Here is a 24,124-nt window from a genome sequence, read left to right as displayed (position 1 = left end):
CACAGTATACACAGACATAGGAATCTTATTCAGCCTTAAAAAGAAAGGAAATTTTTTTTTTTCCTTTTAGGGCCACACCTGTGGCACATGGAAGCTCCCAGGCTAGGGGTCCCATTGGAGCTACAGCTGCCAGCCTACGCCACAGCCACAGCCACATGGGATCTGAGCTGCATCTGCGACTTACATCACAGATCCTTAACCCACTGAGCGAGGCCAGGGATCAAACCTGTGTCCTCATGGATACTAGTCAGATTCATTACCGCTGAGCCACGACGGGAACTCCCAAGAAAGGAAATGTTGTTGGTGGTTATAACTTGGATGAGCCTAAAGGACATTATGGTAAGTGAAATGACCCAGTCACAAAAGGACAAATACTCTATGATGCGACTTACATGAGGTAGGCAGAGAAGTCAAAATCCTGGAGATGGAAAGTAGAATGCTTATCTCCAGGGGCTGGGGGAAGGGGAGAAGGAGACGTTTAAGTGAGTGCCATCCTGGAGATGGCTGGTGCTGACAGCTGCACAGTTCAGGTCACAGAACTCTATGCTTCAAAATGGCTAAGATGGTAAACCCTATGTTAGCTGTATTTTATCACAATAAAAAATAATAATACTAAATAAGTCACTTAAAGTGCTGGGCACAGGCGTTCCTGTCGTGGTTCTGTGGTAATGAACCCGACTAGTATCCATGAGGACATGGGTTACATCCCTGGCCTCCCTCAGGGGGTTAAGGATCTGGCGTTGCCATGAGCTGTGGTGCAGGTCGCAGACGTGGCGTTGGCTGTGGCTGTGGTGTAGGCTGGTAGCTGTAGCTCCAATTCGACTCCTATCCTGGGAACTTCCCTATGGTATGGGTGCAGCCCTGAAAAAAAAAAGGACAAGAAAGAAAGAGCCATTTGCAGCAACATGAATGGAACTAGAGACTCTCATACTGAGTGAAGTAAGTCAGAGAAAGACAAGTACCCTATGATATCACTTACATCTGGAATCTAATATATGGCATAAATGAACCTTTCCACAGAAAAGAAAATCATGGACTTGGAGAACAGACTTGTGGTTGCCAAGAGGGAGGGAGAGGGAGTGGGAGGGACTGGGAATTTGGGGTTAATAGATGCAATCTATTGCCTTTGGAATAGATTAGCAATGAGATCCTGCTGTTGTAGCACCGGACTACATCTAGTCATTTATGATGGAGCATGATAATGTGAGAAAAAAGAATGTATACATGTATGTGTAACTAGGTCACCATGCTGCACAGTAGAAAATTGACAGAACGCTGTAAACCAGCCATAATGGAAAGAATAAAAATCATTATAAAAAATTAAAAAATTAAAGAATAAGAAAGAAGGAAAGAAGGAAGGAAGGAAGGGAAGGAAGGAAGGAAGGAAGGAAGGAAGGAAGGAAGGAAGGAAGGAAGGAAGGAAGGAAGGAAGGAAGTGCTGGGCACAGTTCCTGGCAAAGAGTAAACTCTCCACAGCAGTCCTGGAAGGTAAAGACCATGCCCCCATTTCAGAGTTGAGGAGCCAAAGTCTCTGTGAGGTTAGATGAATGTCCAAGGTCACTCAAACTAAGCAGCAAAGAGGGACATGAGCCAAGCCCGGGGCCTGCTACCTGGGCCACTGGGTCTCCCTTGCCTGCAGAGTTCTGCCTTTTTTGCTGGGAGTTTGGGAGTCCATTTACTAAGAACATAGGCTATTGTGGGTTTAAATCCTAGCTTCTCCATTTCGTAGCTTAACCACTGGGCAAGTTCCTTTTCCTTTCTAAGCCTCAGTTTCCTCATCTGTGAACTGGGGGGTGGGGAATCATACTGAATTTAGAGGATGGTGTAACAATTAAATGCAATTGTCTATGTCAGGTCTTTGGCAAGCCCACCTTGGCACACAAGGATGAACTCAATATTGGTGGTGATTATCACCAGGCTCTCCAAGGTCATCTCACCCATGCCACGGCTTCACCTCCCAAGTCTAGCTCCCACCTGGATTCCAGCCTTTATCAGCCCTAAATCAAATTGCCTGCCGGCATCTCTAACTAGACATCCCACAGGCCCCTCCATCTCACTGGGTCCCACCCTGAGTTCACTCTCTTCCCTTCCAAGCCTCCTCCCCTTCTCCAATTCGCTGTGCTGCTGGTGGTGTTGCCATCACTCCGTCTTCCAATCTGAAAATACTCCGGTGCTCCTGGGCTCCCCCTGTCTTGCCCCAGAGTGACTCAGCCAGCAGACCTCATGGATTCTTCCCAAGTTGGTTCCTGTTGCCCTTTCTTCTCGGTTTTCTTCCCACATCTGCGATTTAGCTCAGGCCCTCACCATCCGTTTCCTTCCTTTTAAAAACTCCAAGCTCCACCAACTATATCCTGCCCTCCGCAGTTCAATCAAAGGACAAAAGAAACCAAACCTGAACATGTTACATCTAGAGCCGCAGGCCTCCTCCTACCTCCTCACGACCCACAGAACAACAGGCGCACAATTCAGCCTCCCATGGAAAGCCCTTGGGCAGATAACACCAATGCCTCTGCCAAACTCCATTCTCAACCCTCTCCTCCAGTCCTAACATCGCAGCCCCCAGAACCCACCCTTCCCCTTATGCAACAGGTCCCTTCAGGATTCTGCCCCTTAATGTTATGTGTCCACTGCCTGGAAGGCCCTTCCTCAAATTCTGAGCCTGGAGAAAACTAACTTGTGCTATTTCTTGCTTTTTATCTGCTTTCCTTCTGTTTGCCTGTATTCTCAGACTACTCACCGCTGTGTATTGCAATTCTTTCTATGTCAGTCTCTCCAGCGAGAACATAAGCTTCCAGAGGGCAGAGCTGTGTGCCAGAGGACAGGCTCTCTGCACATTCAGTGCCCAGCTCCAGTCACACAGGGGGGACCATTGATGCATGGCTCAGTGAATCTATTCCATCAACTAGCAGGAAGCCTGAGTCTATATTTCCCTGCCCTACAGCTTGTAACACAGCTGCAAGAGCTTCCCTAAGCTAAAGCCAGCCACTTTGGAGTCCAGGAGTTTGTCAGGGGACCTCTGCTGTGGACACTTGTTACTGCAGACACATGGGGCAAGTTCTGGGAAATTCAAGTTCAAACTCAGTCAACAATGTCTCCATGTTCATCCATTTCTCATTCCAATCTGAGTACAGAAAGAGTGCGTCCGGGAAGAAGAGGATGCTGAACGGGGTGTCACCTGTGCATCTGGATGTCGGCTAACGATGATGGGGACCGGACCGGGACTGCAGTGACTCAGGATGGTGTAGACTTCATTGAGTGTCATGCAGTGCACGGGGCAGTCGTTGATTTCCACGATCTCATCGCCACACCTGCCAAGGCATCAACAGGAAGCCATGAGCAGGCTCGATCACATGGCACAGGCAGGGCTACTTTCCTCACGTCCCACTCTTGCCTGGGCTGTGTGATGAGACTGCAAACTCCCATCCTCCTTAGTCTCCTGACGGAAAGAGGAGAGGGCGACCAAAGCAGCACATCACACGCCCGCTTAACGCACAATCACAAAGTGGGAGACAGGTCATACCCACAGTGAGGCAACATTCACAAAAGTTTGGAATCTTTTTTTTCTGCCCTTTCCCACTTAACTAAGCTCAATCAGGATGGAGGGTGGAATTTAATCAATTCAACGGATTAAGCAGTTACCCACAATTTAACCCCTTTTGTCCTCTCTTGGGGCCTCAGTGTTCCCACGGTTAAGAGGAATGGCGGGTGGGAGGTGCTAAAAGATAAAGAAGAGATCATTGGGTGGAGGAGCTGCTGAAGTTCCCAGGCTAGGGGCTGAATCGAAGCTGCAGCTGCCGGCCTACACCACAGCCCCAGCAACTCGGGATTGGAGCCATATCTGCAAGCTATACCACAGCTCATCACAACGCCGGATCCTTAACCCACTGAGTGGGGCCAGGGATTGAACCCACATCCTCATGGATGCTAGTTGGGCTCGTGTCCACTCTGAGCCACAACAGGAACTCCCAGGATGAGATATTTAGAGTTATCCAGGCATAGCTCAGAGCCTGGTTCCTTGGGTCCCTGGACCCTCAGCGCATCGAAATCACGTGGGAGATCCTTAGAAATGCAGAAGCTCAGGGCCCTCCTCTGACCCACTGAACCAGAATCTGCATTTTAACCAGATCCCCAGGAATTTGTAGGCACCTTGCAGTTTAAGAGGCATTGTCTCAGAAGGTACCGGTCTGAAACGGAAAACGTTTAGACCTTTAATTCAGCTGTAACTAATATAGACCGTACAGTGACATAAATGGGAGCTCCGATGAGGTTTACCCGTATAGTCTGTATGGAAAAAGATGCTTACTAAGTAAATCAGTAGTATTAACTCTATTTCATGGTAGCATAAACAAAATATTTTCGGGTAATCCACGTTGATCTTTCTACGAATGACTTCTGAGAAGCAAAAATCGAAATTTTAGTTTCAATCAGTGGTCTGTGTTTAGTAAACACTTAGGTCCAGGTTAACTTGTTACAGTGCTCTATACTCTGACATTCATTTCATCTCTCAGATAGCATGTGATGTATATGCTGTATATTATGTATCTCAGCATATCTTCATGTATATCTTCTCTACTGGGTTTGGGTTTTACTAACTCTGGACAGTGTTGCCATATTTAACAAAAGTCTTTCTATAATTGCAGTATATACAAGCCCTGCATAGGCTGGTATCTTGGTGGAGCTTCTGAATTAGAGATGGGTTTGCCTCTGTCAGAGGTAGAGGGGGCCGGGTGACAGCTGATTGGCGGAGCTGCTGTGTTATTTATTACCTGGGTCGGAGTGATTGCCTTAGCCCTAACATCTTCAGACAGGGTCTTCCCTCCCAGACCTGCAGCTGGGCAGGGATTGTTTGGGAAGCTTCCGTGTTCCTTGGCACCAAGTGCTGAATGGGCACAGTCTTCAGTGACATCAAGGAAAGAGTGTCCTATCTTAGCAGAGGAGAAGGTGACCCAACTCGGCAGAAATGTAGACAGAGGGGCCTTGTACCGCAGGAGGAGCAGTGAAATCAGTGTCAGGAGATCTGAGTTCCAATCCTGGCCCTGCTGATAACCAGCTAGGGCAGAGGATGGTCAAAAGGGGTCCATCATCTATTTTTTTAAAATAAAGTTTTATTGGGAGTTCTTGTCATGGCGCAGCGGAAATGAATCCAACTAGGAACCATGAGGTTGCAGGTTCAATCCCTGGCCCTGTTCAGAGCGTTGAGGATCCAGCAGTGCCACGAGTGGTGGTGTAGGTTGAAGATGCAGCTCGGATCTGATGTTGCTGTGGCTGTGGTGTAGGCCGGCAGCTGCAGCTCCGACTGGACCTCTGGCTTGGGAACCTCCATATGCTGCAGGTGCTGCTCTAAAAAATAAAGTAAAATAAAATAAAATAAAATAGTTGTATTGGAACAAAGCCGTGCTCACTCATTTCCATATTGTCTAAGGCTTCTGTTTTCCTGCTATGACATGAGAGGTGCATAGTTGCCACAGAGACAGTAAGGTCTGCAAAGCCTAAAGTATATACTATTTGGCACTTTCTAGAAAAAGCTTTTCAATGCCTAAATGAGGTCTTATTGAGATAATTTCACCTCTGCCTCATTTTCCCCGTGTATGAAACAAGGGGATCGGATTGTACAAATCCTCTATGTATCGATGCAACTTGATCTTTTCTACCTCATTTTTGTCCTGTGTGGGTTGCCAATAATCCATTTCCTGCCTTTCAACAAGAATGAACGCTGCCGCCTTCCCTCCCTATTTCCCCCAGCCTGGGAACTTCCATATGCTGCGGGTGTGGCCCTAAAAAGCAGCAAGAAAAAAAAAAAATTTCATCTCCACATCTGTCTCTTGACATGCTAGGAATGCCTTCCCTCTGTTGTAAATCAGGGGTCTTTTCCAAAACAGAAATCAGGACATACCTGAGTCGTCCATCCAGATGGGCCACAGATCCTGGAGAGAGAGTATGAACGAAAATGCCAGAGATGCACTGGAAGTAGGGGACACTGCACAGGCCAATTCCCAGCCCAACGCCAGCTTCTGGAAGGCAGAACAGGGGTGGGGGGGGGTGACACTTGTGACTGAGCTTCCACAGATGTGCACTCGTCTGTCAGGTCCCTGAACTCTATGCTGGTTACTTGGTGTCTCCTATGTTTAAGGCATTCATCCCACCCACATTTATGGAGCTTCACTGTGAATAGGGCTGCCAGGGTTAGCAGCAGTGACCAAGGCAGATGAGGATGCTGAGATCGAGTAAGGAAAGAGAAGGAAGGAGGCAGGGAAGAAGGAAGGAGGAGAGGGGAGGTGGGAAGGAAGGAAGGAGGGAAAGAGGAAGGGACAGAAGAAAGAATCCAGGCTGGTCCCTCTGCAGGAGCCCAGCTCTGTGCTAAGCCTCCTCTTCACCCTCCAGGTCTCAGCCCAGCTGCACAGCGGCAGAGAGGGCTGCCGAGCCCCCGCTGTCAGCATCCACCCAGGGGGGGCAAAAGGACCGGATATCCATTCCCAAACCTCAATTCTCTACCGCAAGGAAGAAAACTGAGCCCCAGAGCAGGAAAGTGACCTGCACAAGGTCTCGGCAGATTAGCTGTAGAGATGTGATTCCTGGTGTGCTGTAGAGATGTAATTCCTGGTGTGCATGCGTGTGTGTGTGTGTGTGTGTGTGTGTGTGTGTGTGTGTGTGTGTGAGAGAGAGAGAGAGAGAGAGAGAGAGAGAGAGAGAGACTTGCGTTTGCTTTATTTTCTTTTATTTTAACCGCTGCACCAGAACATGCTGACTGAGTGTGGACAGTATGTCCCGGGCTTCTATTACCCAACAGAGCCCTAGACCTTGCAGCTGAACAAAATCTCTTAATGGACCATGCCTCGGGGGCTGTCCCTGGGCTGTGCCACATGCAGAAGGTCTGGGAGACGACACAGTGGTGGCGGCCCAAGGAAGAGGGTGCGGAGGCTGCTGGGTCCCCCAGGAGGCACCTACCTTTCTTCAGGGACACCTCCACCATGACCCTGTAGTTGGGCTTGGCGCCCCCGCTGGCAGGAGCTTCCGGGCTTTCCGGGACGAAGGAGCTGCAGTCCTTGGTGACACAGGTGCTGGAGCTCAGGGAGCGGCACAGCGGGGGGGACACGTGGCTGCTCAGGGAGTCAGGGGCCGTCAGGCGGGTCCTCACGGTCAGGGTGAGGAGCCCCTTTTTGGCTTGCTGCAAGGAAACAGAGAGTTCCCAGCGGCAGCTCAGGGCGAGGTGAAGAGAACAAGCCTTTGTGAATTAACAGGAGTAGAATACTTCTGAAGGAAATGCTGCCGTGTGTGTGTTGTGTGTGTGTGTGTGTGTATGTGCCTGTGATATGTGTGTGTATACATACATATGACATTTGTACGTGTCTATATAGATATGCTATATAATGTACATGACATATGTACATAGATATACACATATGCCAAATAGTCTTGAACTAACTAGAGACTCAAAAATATCTTTTAGCAATTGTCTTCAAAACGTAAAACAGATTATAGTATACATACATAGAAGGCTTTCAAAATAATTCTATGAACCTTAAAGAGTTGACAGATCTCTTAACAATAGTCCCAACAACACTGTTTTTGTTTCTTTTCTTCTTCTTTTTTTTTTTTCTTTTTAGGGCCACACCTACAGCATATGGAGGCTCCCAGGCTAGGGGCTGAATCAGAGCTACAGCTGCCGGCCTACACCACAGCCACAGCAATGTGGGATCTGAGCTTTGTCTGCGACCTACACCACAGCTCACCAAAATGCTGGATCCTTAACTCACTAAGCAAGGCCAGGGATGGAACCCACATCCTCATGGATGCTGGTCAGGTTCGTTACTGCTGAGCCACGATGGGAACGCCTACGCTGATTCTTTTCTGAGTAAGGTCTATTTTTTTTTTTTTTGTCCTTTTTGCTATTTCTTGGGCCGCTCCTGCGGCATATGGAGGTTCCCAGGCTAGGGGTCTAATTGGAGCTGTGGCCGCCAGCCTATACCAGAGCCACAGCAACGCGGGATCCGAGCCGCATCTGCAACCTACACCACAGCTCACGGCAACACCGGATCGTTAACCCACTGAGCAAGGGCAGAGACCGAACCCGCGACCTCATGGTTCCTAGTCGGATTCGTTAACCACTGCGCCACGACAGGAGCTCCTGAGTAAGGTCTATTTTTGAGTGCTGTGCCAAGATCAACATTGGCTGGGCGCCCCATGTGAAGGACCCCACATTTTGAATGCATAGGTTTGAAGGAAGGCGGGGGATGCTGGGAGCTTGGTTCTTTTGCCTGGAAGCCCCAGAGCAGGGCTGTGTATTGAAAACAAATGGTCACCTTGAACTTCTGCAGAGCATCCTGATGTGTTAGTCCTGCCATCGATTCGCCGTTGAGTTCCAGAATTTCATCACCTGTTGGGAGAGGGAGGAAACCGTAGCTGAGAAGAACGTTGCCTGATCAGGGGGCATTATCCCCACCTTAAACTCTAGTGCCTCCCCACCCCCACCCCGACAGCTTTTGGGGCCACACGCAAAGCACCCACTGTGAAGAACATATTCGCTAAAGGTAGTGGTTATCAGGTTTGCCCCCACTGAGCGCTCTCCCCCTGGGGGTCAGGCAGGGCAGCGGTGCTGGGCCATCTCTGGCTCCTCTTACCTTCAGAATGAGGTCCAGGGTTCTTAGCCAGGCACACAAGGCCTGGCCTGATCGGCCCCCTGCCCACCTCTTGGCTACACCTCTTTCCCTTTTGCGTCCCTGCACCTCCCACTATTCGCTCCCCTGGACCATTTTCTGATGCCACAGGCCTGCCTTTCCCACAGTGGTCCCTGCAGCTCCATGCCTATTTCCGTGCCACCATCTCAACTAAAATGTACATCTCCTGCCTTCTTCACCTCCTGCTTCTTCACCTCTCAGTCTCCGTTGACTCTGTCCTCTCATGGCACCCAGGATCCACCACTCTCACAGCCCTTGTCACCCTGGGGTAACCGACAACCTGTGGACATCTCCCCCCTCTGCGGGCAGCTCCCTGGGGATGAGGCTTTGTTATATTAGATGCTGTACCCTCAGGGCCAACTGTGGGTGAGGCCTCCAAAGTGCTCGGTAAATGTGGAGACGAGACATGATATTTCCATAATGCAAAGGAAGCCCATTTTACAGAAAAGGAAAGTGAGCTCAGACGGTCCAAAGTCATGCGGTAAAGAGTTAGGACCCGGATCTTTTTACTCCAAATCATATCTTCACAACACTACACACCTAATAGGAGACTTTTTCCTTTATCCAGAAGTCCATTTTTTTGTGGATGGAAAACTGCTTTCTCCCTTCCATTCAATCTGTTCAACACACAGACGAGGAGCCCTGTCTCTGTATTCAATACTGTGCTGGGAAATTCTGATGCAAACATGACTTTTGACATGGGTTTCTGGCCTGGTGGTTGTTGGTGAATCTGCTGTCACCTAATTACAGTTCCACCGTAAATCATCCATCTCTGGTTGCTTTTAATGTACTTTTCCTTTTGTCTTTTTTTTTTTTTGGTCTTTTTGCCTTTTCTAGGGCTGCTCCCGCGGCATATGGAAGTTCCCAGGCTAGGGGTCAAATTGGAGCTGTAGCTGCTCACCAATGCCAGAGCCACAGCAACTCGGGATCCAAGCCACATCTGCAACCTACACCACAGCTCACAGCAATGCCGGATCCTTAACCCACTGAGCAAGGCCAGGGATTGAACCCGCAACCTCATGGTTTCTAGTTGGATTTGTTAACCACTGTGCCATGACAGGAACTCCTTTTTTGTCTTTGATAGTCTGAAGTTTCACTAGGAAGTGTTAGGGTGCTTCCTTATACTGAAGTTCCATGCCTTAAGATAATTTTGGAAAATTCTTTTTTTTTTTTTTGGTCTTTTATCTTTTTAGGGCCGAACCTGTGGCATATGGAGGTTCCCAGGCTAGGGGTCGAATCGGAGCTTCAGCTACCAACCTATGCCACAGCCGCAGCAACGCCAGATCCGAGCTATATCTGCGACCTACACCACAGGTCACGGCAATGCCCCATCCTTAACCCACTGAGCAAGGCCAGGGATTGAACCCAAACGTCCTGGTTCCTAGTCTGATTTGTTGATGCTGCACCATGACAGGAACTCCAAGTTCTGGAAAATTCTTAACCATAATCTCATTGCCTATTGCTTCCCCTCTTTGATTCCATTTTTTCTAGAATTCTCATTAGGTTACTTTAGACCTTCTCAACCCATTCTCCATGTTTCTCTAGGACTCATCTTTTTCTTCTCTTTTCTCCACATGGCCTCCTGGATAATTTCGAGCTCACAAATTCTCCCTACAGCTTCATTTAATGATATTTAACCCATCCATTGAGTTTTAAAAAAAATTTTTTTTTTGGGGGGCTGCACCCATGGCATATGGAAGTTCCCTGGTTAGGTGTCAAATCAGAGCTACAGCTTCTGGCCTACACCACAGCCACAGCAACATCAGATCCAAGCAGCATCTGTGACCTACACCACAGCTCATGGCAACGCTGGATCCTTAACCCACTGAGCGAGGCCAAGGATCAAACCCGCATTCTCATGGATACTAGTCAGATTCTTAACCTGCTGAGCCATAACAGGAACTCTGTTTTTTTTAAATGTTTTATTTCAATGACTGCTTCTTTTTTCATTTCTAAAAGTTATTTTTCATGTCCCATCTATTTTTCATTTTATTCTGCTCTGTCCTTATTGTTTCTATATTCCTTCTTTTATCTTTTTAAAGATCTCACACATTGAGAAATGATCACCACAATGAGTCTAGTTAATATTAGTCACCAGGCCTGGTTACAAGGTTTTTTCCCCTTGTGATGAGAACTTCTAAGATCTACTCTTCGAGCAACTTTCAAACATACATTACAGCATTTTTTTTCTTTTTATAGCCACACCTGTGGCATATGGAAGTTCCCAGGATAGGAACTGAATCTGAGCTGAAGTTGTGAACTACACCACAGCTGCAGCAGTGCTGGATCCTTAACCTACTGCTCTGGGCCAGAAATTAAACGTGGGATTGGATCTGCAGTGATCCAAGTCGCTGCAGTCAGATTCTTAACCTACTGTGCCACAGCGAGAACTCCCTACAGTATTATTAACTAGAGTCACCATGATATATGACAAATCCCCACGACATTTATTTTATAACTGGAAGTTTATACCTTTTGACTCCCTTCACCCATTTTGCACCCCCCCACACCCCAGTTCTGGCATCTGTTTTCCATATCTATGAGTTCGGGGTTTTCGGTTTTTGGTTTTGGTTCCACATATGAATGAGATCATGCCGTATTTATCTTTCTCTGACTTATCTGACTCAGCATAATGCCCTCAAGGTCCTCCCATGTTGTCTCAAATGGCAGGATTTCCTTCTTTTTTTACAGCTGAAGACTTGGAATCTTAATCTTCAACTCATTTTTAAGGGGAGCTTGTTTTTCTGTAGGATTCCCATATCCCTCAGGTTGCTACCAAGCAGCTGCTCCTTTATTGCCAGTAGGCATCCAGGGTTTTCACTGGTTCAGGACTAGTGTCAGCATTAACTCCTTGGTGGAAGTCTGAGCTCTAAGGGTAAACTGCCACAGGCTTGTCAGAAGCTGACAAGGGAGGGAGGGAGGGAGGTGTCTTGAGGGAGATGTCTCCCCACCCAAGAGCCAAGGACAAAGTTGAGTTTACTTGTTGCTTTCCTAGGCCTGCTGGCCTTTCACTAGAGCTGCTCCTCAGCACGAAGGCTTTCTGCTTGTTCTCAGAGGTTCCCAGGGGCCTGGGGCTACCTCGCCTGCTCTTGTGTGGGCATTCTGATCCTGGCTGCTGGCCCTCAGGCCCTATAAGCAGGGCCATGTGCTATCACAACGTCAACTCCGGGCAAGGTCAGACATAGATTTAAAGTTATTTCTTTGTTGCTTTGAAGCTGGGTATTCCATTCCTTTCTTTCAAGTTCTGATGTGCTATTTTACCCAACATGTCTATGTGTTGACACTAAAGGGGTGGAAAGAATATTCAAATTACCTTAACCTGTTAAGCTGTTAAAAATAGAGGGAAAAAACAAAAGGCTCAGTTCTTGCCCTCATATGATGCCAAGTTGAGGCGTGAACATAGGCAGATTAAAATACAATCAATGGACATTCCCAGTGTGGCTCAGCGGGTTAAGAACGTGACTAGTATCCATGAGGATTCAGGTTCGATCCCTGGGCTCGATCCCTGGGCTAAGGATCCGGGTTGCCACAAGCTGCAGTGTAGGCTGCAGAGGCAGCTCAGATCGGGTGTTGCTGTGGCTGCGGTGTAGGCTGGCAGCTGTAGCTCTGATTCGACCCCTAGCCTTGGAACCTCCATGTGCCACAGGTGCAGCATTAAAAAAAAAAAAATCAGTATATGTGCTGAGGGAAGGATCTACAAAGAACATACTTCCGAAACATCCATACTTAATGATGCAGAGGCTGGAGGGTACTTGTCTTTAGGTTATTAGAATGGCCATCTCCATAGGGCCACGTGGCCCAAATCCAGTCCCTATCCTTATTTGGCCATGCCTGTTAGAAGGTGATTAACTTTGGATTTGCCATATAAGCCTTACACAGTCATTTCTTTCTTTCCTTTTTTTTTTCCCCAAAGGGAATACAAATAAAAACATGATTAGCCTTGATGCAGACACCAAACTTCTATTGCAAATGATATATCCCCCATAAACTCAAGGGCAGATTCTAAAACTTCACTTTTGAAAGAAGTTACAAAAGATAATTTGGTCAATTATTTGAGGCTGGAAGCAAGGATTGCAGACTAGCTGAGTGTCATTTTCATCGAATTTTTACTATTGCTACTAACCAAGTGAGACAAATACCCATTAAACAAAAAAGAATGAAGCATGGCTTGGACAGGCTTATCTCTTATGGACACTTCAACTCCTCTTCCTCGTCTTTTATTCAAATACAGAAAAGTACAGAAGACAATAAAGCCAAAGGGCATAGTCTCAAGATTTTGGGGCCACCATCCTTCCTTCTCTCACTGACTCCTCTCCATGCCTCCGGATTTAGCTATACCCTCAAGCTGTGCCTCAGCCCTCTTCCTTGCCTCCTTCACCCACTCTATAACTTCAGCTATTTTCCAAATGTCAATGACCCTAAAATCTACATTCAACAGGTGCTCCCTTCCTGAGCTGGGATCCAAATTTTCCTTTCCTTGCTGGACAGCTCCCCCTGTTGGTCACCTGCAGACCTCACTCGACTCCATTGTTAAATATCCTCATTTGCCTTCTTTTTCTTTCCTCTTCCTCCACCTCTTGTCCTATGTAATTCACCATCATTCTCTCATTTATTAAGACCTGAAACCTTCATGTGTTCTCTGACCTACATCTCATCAGCCACCTCCACGGAGGCTGTGTGTCTTCCACCGGTGTGCAAAGTAACACAATGTCTTTTCTATCAAGACAACCAAGAAATCGTGGTTACTCTATTTTGCTCCGGTTTTGGCTGAAACGCCCTCCTGCGACCCCCTCCTCTTTACCTCTTTTCCCAGCAAAAGTGTGTTTCAATCAGCCAACCAGGAAGAATGTGCGCCCTGACCTGACCAATGGGAAGGGAACAGGTACATCACCTGCGTTAGGGATAACTAGGGAGGGTCTTTTCTTCTTTGCGCGTGCTTTTTGGAGGACCTGCGCCCTTCTGCAGAAGTAAAGAGCCTTGTCGAGAGACGTCCCCGTGTTCATGTGTCTCGTTTTCTGACACTGATGATCTGAGCTATTCTCCTACAACCAGCACTCTTCTTCTCCCAGGGTTACATTCTCAGGGCAGACCCTAAAGAGCTGGAGTCTGGCTCTTACCATAGCCTCGGAACCAGTTTTACTGCTTTTGGTGTCTTGCCAGCCCATTTCATCTTACACTCAGCTTCCTGAAGCATCAAAAAACCTTGGACCCAACTGGTCCCTCCCAAATGATAAAAACCTTCAAATGCTCCCCACGGCCCATACAATAAAATCCATATGCATAATCCTGCATAAGGTTAAAGTTGGCAATCTTTCTCTATAAAGAGCCAGACAGTAAATATTTTAAGCTTTGCAGGCCATATGCACTCTGTTGAAACTATTCACAAAAGCAGCCAGAGACCAGAGGTGAGTGAGTGAGCATGGCTGTGTCCCAATAAAGCTTTCCTATGGAGCCTGAAATTGGAATTTAATTCTCACAAAAGAAGCAAAAGTCCTTTTGACTTTTTTCAGCCATTTAAGAAACATAAAAATTGTTCTCTGTTCATAAGCCTTGTAAAAATAGGCACTGGGCCAGATGTGGGCCATAGGCTGTAGCTGGTCCCCCCTGCCCTAAACAAGTTAGGTTATGAAAGGTAATTAAGCTCCCAGCATAGTTTACGGACACGGATCTGAGAGAGGAGAGGAAAAAGGTTGGGAAATCCCTTCTCTTTAAAGAGCTCCACGCTGGCCCAGGGTCAGGTGCCCAGGGTCCTCCCTCTGCTCCTTGACTGCCTGCCCCTCCCCCCATATTCTGCCTCCTGGTTAGAACCTGGGGATCTCTGCCTACTACCCACGGATCCACAGCAGACTGTGGGGTGGGATCAGAGGTGGCTGAGGAGACAGGGAGGGGTACTGGGGGGAGGGCCCTCAGCTCCCTGGGCCCCTTCCTCTGAGGATGGCCAAGGGCTTCTGATGAAAGTGCTGAAGCGAGGCAGTGGATGGGAGTGGGGTGGGCGGCTGAGCCCCTCAATAGAGGGATCCTCTCTGACAACCCTCCAGATTCCTAGAGCCCAGGAAGGGGCAGGCTCACGGAGACTGTTTCTCCAGCTCATGAGAAGCACTGGGTCTGGTTCCCTGTGGCTGCAGATTCAGGAGGGCAGAGAAAAAGAAGGAAACGGGAAGTCAATGTATGCCAGCAACCGAGAGGGGCCTTGGAAAGAAAGGTGAAGGCGGCTGTGGGAACGGGAGGTGCAGGGCAGACACCTCAGTGTGTCCCAGGCCATAACAGGATGGGGACTGAGGGTGAAAACACACACAGGCCAGCCATGACAGAGCCATCGGGGCAACTGTCACGTCTGCAGACCTTCAAATCCACGGAACTGTGTTCTGAAGGCCCAAGACACGTGTCGTGTCCCCAGCAGCTACTATGGGCAGCCTAGCAATTCTGCTTTGGATCACCTTGACATCAGCTACGAAGAGCTGGGAAATTTACCTTCTTGGAGCCTTCCGTCAGCTGCCGCTGCTCCCCCTGCAAAGATGGTTTTAACATAAATCCCAATGGGGCCATAAATGCTGTCCTGTCCTCCAACGATGCTGAAGCCCAGGCCCTGGGAAGGAAGAGGAGACGGTCAACCTTCGGAGATTTCCACGCCATTCCCCGGGCTGCCGTTTCCTGCAGCCATGCCGTGATGAGGACAAGGACCTGGGCCGCACCAGGGAGCAGCCTGCCTTATCTGGTTGATGAGCGAGGAGCTCCCTCCTTCCCAAGGAGGCTTAGCTTGGGACCCGGTGAACTCCTCTCTAGACTGTGCACCCTGTGAGGTCCATGAACACATCTAATCTGTCCGTGTCTGGCCTCTAGCAAGTGCTCAAGACAGGTGCCTGGTGGAGTAGAGGCACCCATGCCAGCTGGAGGCCAGGCCTTTGGGTCCAACTCACAAGCACGACAAGGAGTGTCAGCAGCTTGGGTCCCAGGAAGACCCCCTCCAGTTGATCGCCGCTGTGTAACAGCAGCACTGCCTGTGAGGCCAGCAGCTGCTCGGAGCCAAGTACATGCATCACCCCAGCACCACAGAGGGGGCAGGCCGGGCAGCCAACGCTAAGACCCCAGAGGGGACCGGGTGAGCGGGGGCCTGGTGGGAGAGCTGTGTGGACGAGGTGCCGTTCTGAGCTTCTGGTGAAGGCAGTAGATGTTCCAGGATGGAAAAGATAAAACGACGTCCAGGAGTAGCACATGGGTAGGAAAAAAGAGAGGAGTTTCCAGGCTCCTGTACAGCCCCCCTCTGATTTCTGGCTAAAAGAACTGCTCTAGACCCAAATGTGCACCGCCCTGGTGAGGCGGATGGCTGACCCCTGAGGGTCAGAAAGTCTTGGGTCTTTGTCTTAGTTGAGCTGCTCAGTAACCAAGTGACCTTGGGAACGTCCTATAACTCCCAGGTCCTCAGGCTCCTCATCTATTAATAGGAGATAATAACGGTGCTTGTGTGAGAATGAAAGGAATGGTCCTTGCAAAGAAAGCCCTTAGCACAATGCCTGGGTTTGGGTGGCTGGTTTTATTTGATTTTGACCCTATCTCAAGTAATTGTACATCCTTCTAGCTCTGGTTCTTCCTCCTCCACCTGAACTCGGTGCTGACCTCACTCCTACTTGTCCCTTAGGTGTGTGGGTTGGATCAGGTGGACAGTGAGAGATCTGCCTTATTTCTGAGTCCATGACCACTGCTCTGTGCTCCAGGCTTCCTATACCAAATACATCACACTTTCCATCGGGGCCAGATCAATCTGCCTGGCGACACATTTGCCCATGAAGTCAGCACTGGAGGTAGTTACTCTCTGGTAATTAGAGGAACAATCATCTTAGCACTTCTTACCTCTATCTGAGCTCCCAGGAGACAGAAGGAGTGTGTGTGTGCGTGTGCACGCGCACACTCGCGAAAGAGAGAGAGAACTGCAGAGTTGGGGACTCTGCTCGGAGAAGACCACAGTGGTGATTAGATCGTCCCTCACACCACACAGCAAAATCACCAGGTGGGAAGAAACCCACCCCCCACTATTTAAGCATTTTGCTGGCTTGTACTAGTCTGAGAACGTGGCTGGGTTTATTGCAGAAGTTCTTCAGTGTACATGTCAACTCCATGCACAGGTGTACAAAGAAATACTGGAGATGTCCCACGCCTGCCACCATTTTTGTTCTCCCTTTTATTATTTTATTTATTTATTTATTTTTGTCTTTTTTGCCTTTTCTAGGGCCGCACTGGCAGCATACGGAGGTTCCCAGGCTAGGGGTTGAATCAGAGCTGCAGCTGCCAGCCTACACCACAGCTCACGGCAACACCAGATCCTTAACCCACCAAGGGAGGCCAGGGATCGAACCCGCAACCTCATGGTTCCTAGTCAGATTTGTTTTCGCTGCACCACGACGGGAACACCCTGTTTTCCCTTTTAATGTCACACAATCGTGGGGCAGAAATCAGTCTGAATATACAAACACGAGGGACTCACATGGACTGAATGTTGGTGTTCCCCCCTAATTAATATGTTGTGGGGGGCCTTCAGAAGATGACTAAACCATAGACAGGGAAGACGGGCAAGATCAGGGTAGGAGATCAGGAGGTACAAACTACCATGTATGAAATATATAAGCTACAAAGATATACTGTACATCACAGGGAATATAGCCAATATTTTACAATAACTATAAATGGAATATAACCTTTAATAATTGCAAATCACTATGTAGAACCCTTGAGACTTATACAATGTTGTACATCAACTATACATTCCATTTTTTAAAAAGCTGGAGTTCCCGTCGTGGCTCAGTGGTAACGAACCCAGCTAGGACCCATGAGGATGTGGGTTCAATCCCTGATCTCTCTCAGTGGGTAAGGATCCAGCATTGCTGTAAGCTGCAGTGTAGGTCACAGATGTGGCTCAGATCTGGCATGGCTGTGGCTGTGGCTGCGGTGTAGGCTGGCAGCTGCACCTCCAATTCAACCCCTAGCCGGGGCACTTCCACATGCCATGAGGGTGGCCCTAAAAAAAAATAAATAAAACAAAATAAAAATTTAATAAAATGGAGGCAAAAACAAAAGAAAAGAAATGCTAATGTGTTCACATCTGTACTTGCTTGGTTTACAAAATATGTTTGCACTAAAGAAAAATGCTGCCTTGGTCAAAAAAAAAAAAAAAAAAAGGCAGAGCCCTCATGAATGGGATTCGCGCCCTCATAAAAGAGCCCTCAGAGAGCTCCCTGCCCCTTCTGCCATGTGAGGACACAGAGAAGGAGGCATCTGTGAATCAGGAAAGCAGTCTTCAACATGTGTGGCATCTGCTGGCACCTTAACCTTGGACTTCAGCCTCCAGAAGGGTGAGAAAGAAAATGTCGTTTAAGCCGTCCAGTCTATAGTATTTTTAAGAGTGGCCTGGACCAGCTACAATGCTATTCATATGATTTGAGTTTCATCATCGGGTAAGACTAACTTCTGGGAAATCCCATGCCAGGAACACACCAGGGAACATTCGTCCTCTGTGACCTTCATGGAGCAGAGCAAGCCTGACGGCCCCTCCCTGTGCACACACGAGTGTGTCCCAACACTCACATTCTGATGCTCCTTTCTCTCCTTCTCCTCCCCTGGACACCGAAGCTCCTCAGAACCCGTGTCTGTCTGGAAGTTTCTGTTGCCAACAGCCCCGGCTTACCTTGGCCTGGCCCTTCATCAGCACGATGTTGGAGATGACGGAAGCCTGGAGGCCCCCCGAGGGCTGCACGAGCTGAGCCGTGCTGAGCGACCGTGTGGGTCTGGACGTGCCCTGGAATGAGAGACCAGGATAGGGGAGGATGAAGCACCAGGATGGCAGCAGACCCTCCTCTGGCGATGTGGAGGCCCAGCCGAGGAGAGGATCAAATCCCCTCCTGCCTGAGGGCGTGCAGCATAAGGGCTGGAAGGGGTTAATGGGGTGCAGTGGGAGTCTGGGGGAGAGGGCTGGTTTGGGTGGCCACAGGAGCCAGCTGTGCTGAGCCCAACCCTGCTTCAGATCGGCAGCCAGAGGCTCATTAAGGCTTGACACGGGAGCGGGTCCCGAGTCACATCGCAGACCATGCTGACCCCGGACAGTGAGTTCCACAACCACGGTCCCCAGCAGAGGCTGGAAAGCCAACAGCCAAGAATGCCCTCAGCAGAACTCAGGATGCATTTCCTGAGAGCCCATTTCAGAGCCGGCAGGGGGTGCTGGACAAAGGGTCAGGAACCCAACAACGTGAAAACTCAGAACATAAATTCTGGGGGGAGGCAGCCAGGCGATTAACCATTTACACAAGAGAAGGAAAGTGTCCCAAATAGACGCAGACCCCGTGCACCACGAGAAGCTGCCTCCGGAGGGTCACGACAGCATGGTGGGTAGGTCTTGGGCCTGGGAGCCCTGCGGCCTGCATTCATCTCCTGGCTCTGCCAACTACCAGCTGGTGATCGTGGGGAACTGCCTTATCCCCTCTGTGTCTCTGGTTCCTCATTGGTAAAGCCACCTGTTGCTTCAGAAGCAGTCTTTTTCTAATACCAGAACACCAGTGCATCCCCCTTGCGAGCAGAAAGCATAATAGCTCAGAGAAAGGAAGGAAAGAGAGCAGAAATCGTCCAGCATCTGCTATGTGCCCTGTGGGAAGAGTCAAACCTCACTTGACCATGGAGCCCCCCCTCAGTGAACTCACTCGGCAGGTAAGATGCTCACTTAAGTGATGACACCAACAAGGCACGCTGGGTGGGCCATAAAAGAACAGACGTGTTTACAATGGGCGTCAGGAAACACGTAACGGTCACGCAGTTGGAAGAGTCAGGAGAGCTTCCAGCGGAAGTGGTGTTAGGAAGATGGGTTAGGGTTTGTAGAGCTAGAGGTGAGGCAAGGGGGTGGGGGGCAGGGTGCTGCAGACAGAGGGCGCTGTTCACCACAGGTGCTCTGTGTCTTGTCTGGGGCTCAGGGAAACTACAGGCTGGCTGGGCTGACATGGGAGGGGACGGTGCTTCGAACTTGCTCAGCTCCCAGTCTGAAACTGGTGCCCCAGGATGGGAGGGGCACAGGCTGGGGAGCCACACGGGGCTGGGTTCAGATGCTGGTCCCTTAGGGTTTCAAGATTTATGAACTCAGGCAGCTACTCATCTTGCCACGCCTCGTCTTCCTCCCTGCACCACGGAGCTAACGTGACATTCCTTTCTAAGCTTAAGAATTAGAGGCCGTATGTGTAAAGCAAGTCACTATATCACAGGAGCTAAAAGCAGAGGCTTTGGAATCCTGAAGATCTGCCTTGAATCCCAGCGCCGACTCTTGTTAACAGCATGAACTCACATGCCTCCCTTCATCTGTTTCCAGTCCCCTCGCCCACTTCCTAGGGTCATCATGCAGACGAAATAAAAGGATCCACAGAAAGCCTCGGGCAGGAGTCTGCGCAGGTGGACTGTTCTCTGCACATTGAGGCAACAGCAGTCAATGGAGTTTCCACTGGGGCTCAGCGGAAATGAATCCGATTAGGATCTATGAGTGTTGGAGACCACTGAACTGCAGAACTCTGCGGAAGGCAAATATCTGCTGACGCAGTTCTAAAATAGAGGGTCTCCTTCAAAGACAAGATAAGTGAGCTATGCATTAACCATACTATTCCATAAGCAGCTCCACTCTGCCCTAGAGGGATGCACCAGTAATTCCCTCACTAGGAGTTTCCTTTGTTATTCACTAAGAGATGAATATTCACTATGCCCGTCCCTTGCTCACATACACACTGTCACCTTCCTTAATACAAGTCGTGTGGGCTAAAGCCCAGGTGCCTTTGTTCTGCTGAACAGATGCCTCCTGGTCCCCACTTTCTAAATATAAGAGTCTTGTGTGTTTTGTTATACTGTGCCGGCCGTCTTTCAGGATCTCCTGTTGCCCTGCAGTGCTGGACATGGCACGTGAGGATGTGGGTTCGATCCCTGGCCTTGTTGAGTGGGTTAAGGATCCGGCGCTGCTGTGAGCCGCAGTCTAGGTCACAGACACGGCTCAGATTCCGCGTTGCTCTGGCTGTGGCGTAGGCTCGGATTCCACACCTAGCCTGGGAACTGGTACCAGCGCAGACACAATAGGTAACCATACCTAAGTGGTTCTTCGCCTGGAGGTGACCACACCCATAAATGTCAGCCCCTCTCCCCTACGTCTAGTGGACATAAATCCACTAGGAAGACTTCTTCAGCCACTGCTAGGTCTGGACTCCCTCCCCTCTCTCCCTCTCCTCCGGGGACCCCCCACCCCCTTTGCTCTTACCATGGCCTTTCCTGCTGGAAAGTCCAGCTGTTGAGAGAGAGACTTCCTGCTGCTGCAGAGGGAATACGGCTGCCTGTCTGTGGAAGCTGCAGATTTCTTGGCCATTGGAAAATCAATCTCTCCTGTGCAGTAGGGATTAACACCTAAACCAGGAGAGGAAAAGAGGAAGAAATCACATGTGCTTTCAGAAAGCAAAGCTCAAGGGAGAGCAATGTCAGCTCCGCCAAAGGCCGGCCCTCAATAGCCGGGGTCACAGTGAACTTGAACCATGTAGTGCCCAGTGCCAGGTGCATGACAGGGAAAGGGGGCCAGGGAAGAAGTAGGTGGCATTCTCATTACCTCCGGACACGCTCCCTGCACCATGGGGTACAGGCAGGACTGTCACTTCCACTTCACCTCAGTTCAACTCAATGAGAGTGAACAGGTATCACCTACGTGTCAAATAGTGTCCAGGCCCTCAGGAAACCACAATGCTCCGTCCACTCCAGTCCCCGCTGCAGGGGGGGTTTCAATCCCAATGCAGGAGAGAGAGGAGGAAAGCACAAAGGATGCTCCAGACAAGGTAAAACAGAGGAGGGACCAGGTAGGAGCCTGGGGGTTCTGCCATGGCAACACCCAACTTCCCGAAAGCATCTAACTGCCTCTTACACACACACACACACAAACACACACATTCACCCATAGACATGTACACACCGCTAACACGATGAGTCAACTCTTGATTCCTTGGGGATCTAAGAAAATGCAAAGTAATCATCTTTTTTTTTTTTCTTTGCTGTGGGGCTGGAGGACCCCAGACTTCCTTTCATCCAACTAGGAACTCTACCTCAAAAAGTTGGAAAAATCTTCAGAGATTATCTGCAATAGCCCCTCACTTTCTAGAGCAGCACTTAGCTACTGAAACATAATGCAAGTCACATATGCGATTTGAATTTTTCTTTTCTTTTCTTTTCTTTTTGCCTTTTGTCTTTTTAGGGCTACACCTGAGGCATATGGGGGTTCGATCAGAGCTGTAGCTGCCAGCCTATACCACAGCCACAGCAGCGCAGGATCTGAGCCTCATCTGCAACCTACACCACAGTTCACAGCAACGCTGGACTCAACCCACTGAGCGAGGCCAGGGATCGAACCCAAATCCTCACGGATACTAGTCAGGTTTGTTAACCACTGAGCCATGACAAGAACTCTGCGATTTTAAGTTTTCTAGTAGCCACGTTAAAGAAAAGCCAGAAGAAAAAAAAATGTATTTTATTTAGTCCAAGATACATAAACTGTTGTCATTTCAACATATAAATAATACATAAAAGTATTAATGGGGTGTTTGGCATCCACGGTACTGGAAAGCCAGCACCCAGAGAGGGGCAGGCTTTTCCTAGTGTTCTGCCACTTCAGTGCGTGCCCAAGGCTTTGTGGAAAATTCCCCAAGAGGAAGAAGTGAGCTTGGTGGTGGTTCAGAGGGAGGAGGGCGAGTTGGAGCAGGGTTTCTGGTTTGCTTTTATTCTTAGGATGGGAAAGACTTAAGCTTGTTTATAGGCTGAAAAAAGGAAGCCGCTGCCCAGGGTGGGCTGAGAAAATGAGACAGAGTGGACATTCCTGGGGATGTGACATCCCTAAGGGAGGAGGAGGAAAAGGGCAGAGGCGGGAGGGAGAAAGGAGGTATGCTGGTCCACAGGGGCTCACGGCAGCTGTCTCCACATTAGGAGTGGTTCTTTCTGATTTACAGGACCAACTGCTCCCCAGAGAAGCCAGGAGAGAGAGGAAGCCAAGAGGTTCAGAAAACCATGCCCTGGAAAAAGGGGACACAGAATCACAGAGACGGGTTGGGAAGAGGGGCTCAGAGGGTCAAGCCCTAAATCTGCCTGGGCATCATGTTCATCTGGGTGTTTTATCAAAAGTGGGGCAGGAGTTCTCTTGTGGCACAGCTGGTTAAGGATTCAATGTTGTCATGACAGCGACTTGGGTTGCTGCTACGGTGCTGGTTTGATCCCCAGCCCGGTGCAGTCGGTTAAGGATCCTGCCTTGCTGCAGCCGTGGCGTAGGTCGCAGATGTGGCTGGGATTTGATTCCTGGCCCAGGTATGTCCATATGCTGGGGTGCAGCCAAAAACAAACAAACAAACAAAACAAAACAAAAAAATAGGAGACAAATTTCATTTGCAGCAACATGGATGGACCTAGAGATTTTCACATTAAGTGAAATAAGTCAGAGAAAGATAAATATATGGTGTCACTTATATGTGGAACTAATAAAAAATGACACAAAAGAACTTACTTATAAAACAGAAACAGGAGTTCCCGATGTGGCTCAGTGGTTAACGAACCCAACTAGCATCCATGAGAACGTGGGTTCGATCCCTGGCCTGGCTCAGTGGATTGAGGATCCGGTGTTGCATTGAGCTTTGGTGTAGGTCACAGATGAGGCTTGGATCCAGCGTTGTTGTGACTCTGGTGTAGGCCAGCGGCTCCAGCTCCTATCAGACCCCTAGCCTGGGAACCTCCATATGCCGCGGGTGTGGCCTTAAAAAGACAAAGATAAATAAAATAAGGTAAAATAAAATAAAATAAAAAATAAAACAAAAACTTATGGAGATTTCAAAATCACACTTATGGTTACCAAAGGGGAAACCTTGAGGGAGAGGATGAATTGGGGGGATGGGATTAACACACACACTACTATGTATATAAATAGATAACAAGGACCTACCGTGTAACACAGGGAGGTCTATTTGATGTTCTGTAATAATCTACACAGGAAAAAAGAATGGATACATGTCTATGTATAACTGATGCACTTTGCTATAAACCTGAAGCGAATATGACATTGTAAATCAACTACTCCAATAAAATTAAAAAAACTAAACCAAAAAAACCCCTAAACAACGACAGCAAAAAGGGGGGCAAATGTCCATGCCACACCCAGACCTACTGAATCCACATTGCACTGGTGGCTCTGGGGGAGTCTGTGCAATATTTATAATAATGATGTAATATTATCTGGCTCCCCAGAAAACTCGGCCAGCCCCTCAGTAGTCCTCTGGGGAACCGTGAGGGAGTTCAGCGCCCTCCTTTATGAGTGAGGGCATGGATCCCGTCTCCCGCAGCAGGGCAAGGTAACCCCCCTTAGAAGAAGGTCAGCATGTGGTTTGGGGCCGGTGGGGAATGAGGGCAGGCAAACACGTGGCCCA

General features: G+C 48.9%; 1 protein-coding gene across 4 annotated transcripts in view; it reads right to left on the bottom strand.

The window, feature by feature from the left end:
* Nucleotides 1–24,124, bottom strand: part of IL16 (interleukin 16) — a 128,535-nt gene that overhangs the window by 26,054 nt on the left and 78,357 nt on the right. For all 4 annotated transcript variants that reach the window (XM_047795470.1, XM_047795467.1, XM_047795468.1 and 1 more), the window contains exons 4-10: nucleotides 20,941–21,083; nucleotides 18,352–18,462; nucleotides 15,147–15,261; nucleotides 8,301–8,374; nucleotides 6,946–7,165; nucleotides 5,894–6,011; nucleotides 3,176–3,308 (exon numbers count right to left, since the gene is read on the bottom strand). In XM_047795470.1, the coding sequence (XP_047651426.1) occupies nucleotides 3,176–3,308; nucleotides 5,894–6,011; nucleotides 6,946–7,165; nucleotides 8,301–8,374; nucleotides 15,147–15,261; nucleotides 18,352–18,462; nucleotides 20,941–21,083 (914 nt within the window). The remainder of the gene's footprint in view (nucleotides 1–3,175; nucleotides 3,309–5,893; nucleotides 6,012–6,945; nucleotides 7,166–8,300; nucleotides 8,375–15,146; nucleotides 15,262–18,351; nucleotides 18,463–20,940; nucleotides 21,084–24,124) is intronic.

Source organism: Phacochoerus africanus, chromosome 9, assembly GCF_016906955.1.
Source record: "Phacochoerus africanus isolate WHEZ1 chromosome 9, ROS_Pafr_v1, whole genome shotgun sequence".
Taxonomy (NCBI): domain Eukaryota; kingdom Metazoa; phylum Chordata; class Mammalia; order Artiodactyla; family Suidae; genus Phacochoerus; species Phacochoerus africanus.
The sequence above is the reverse complement of the archived record's forward strand: the minus strand, read 5'-3'. Positions and strand labels throughout refer to the sequence as shown.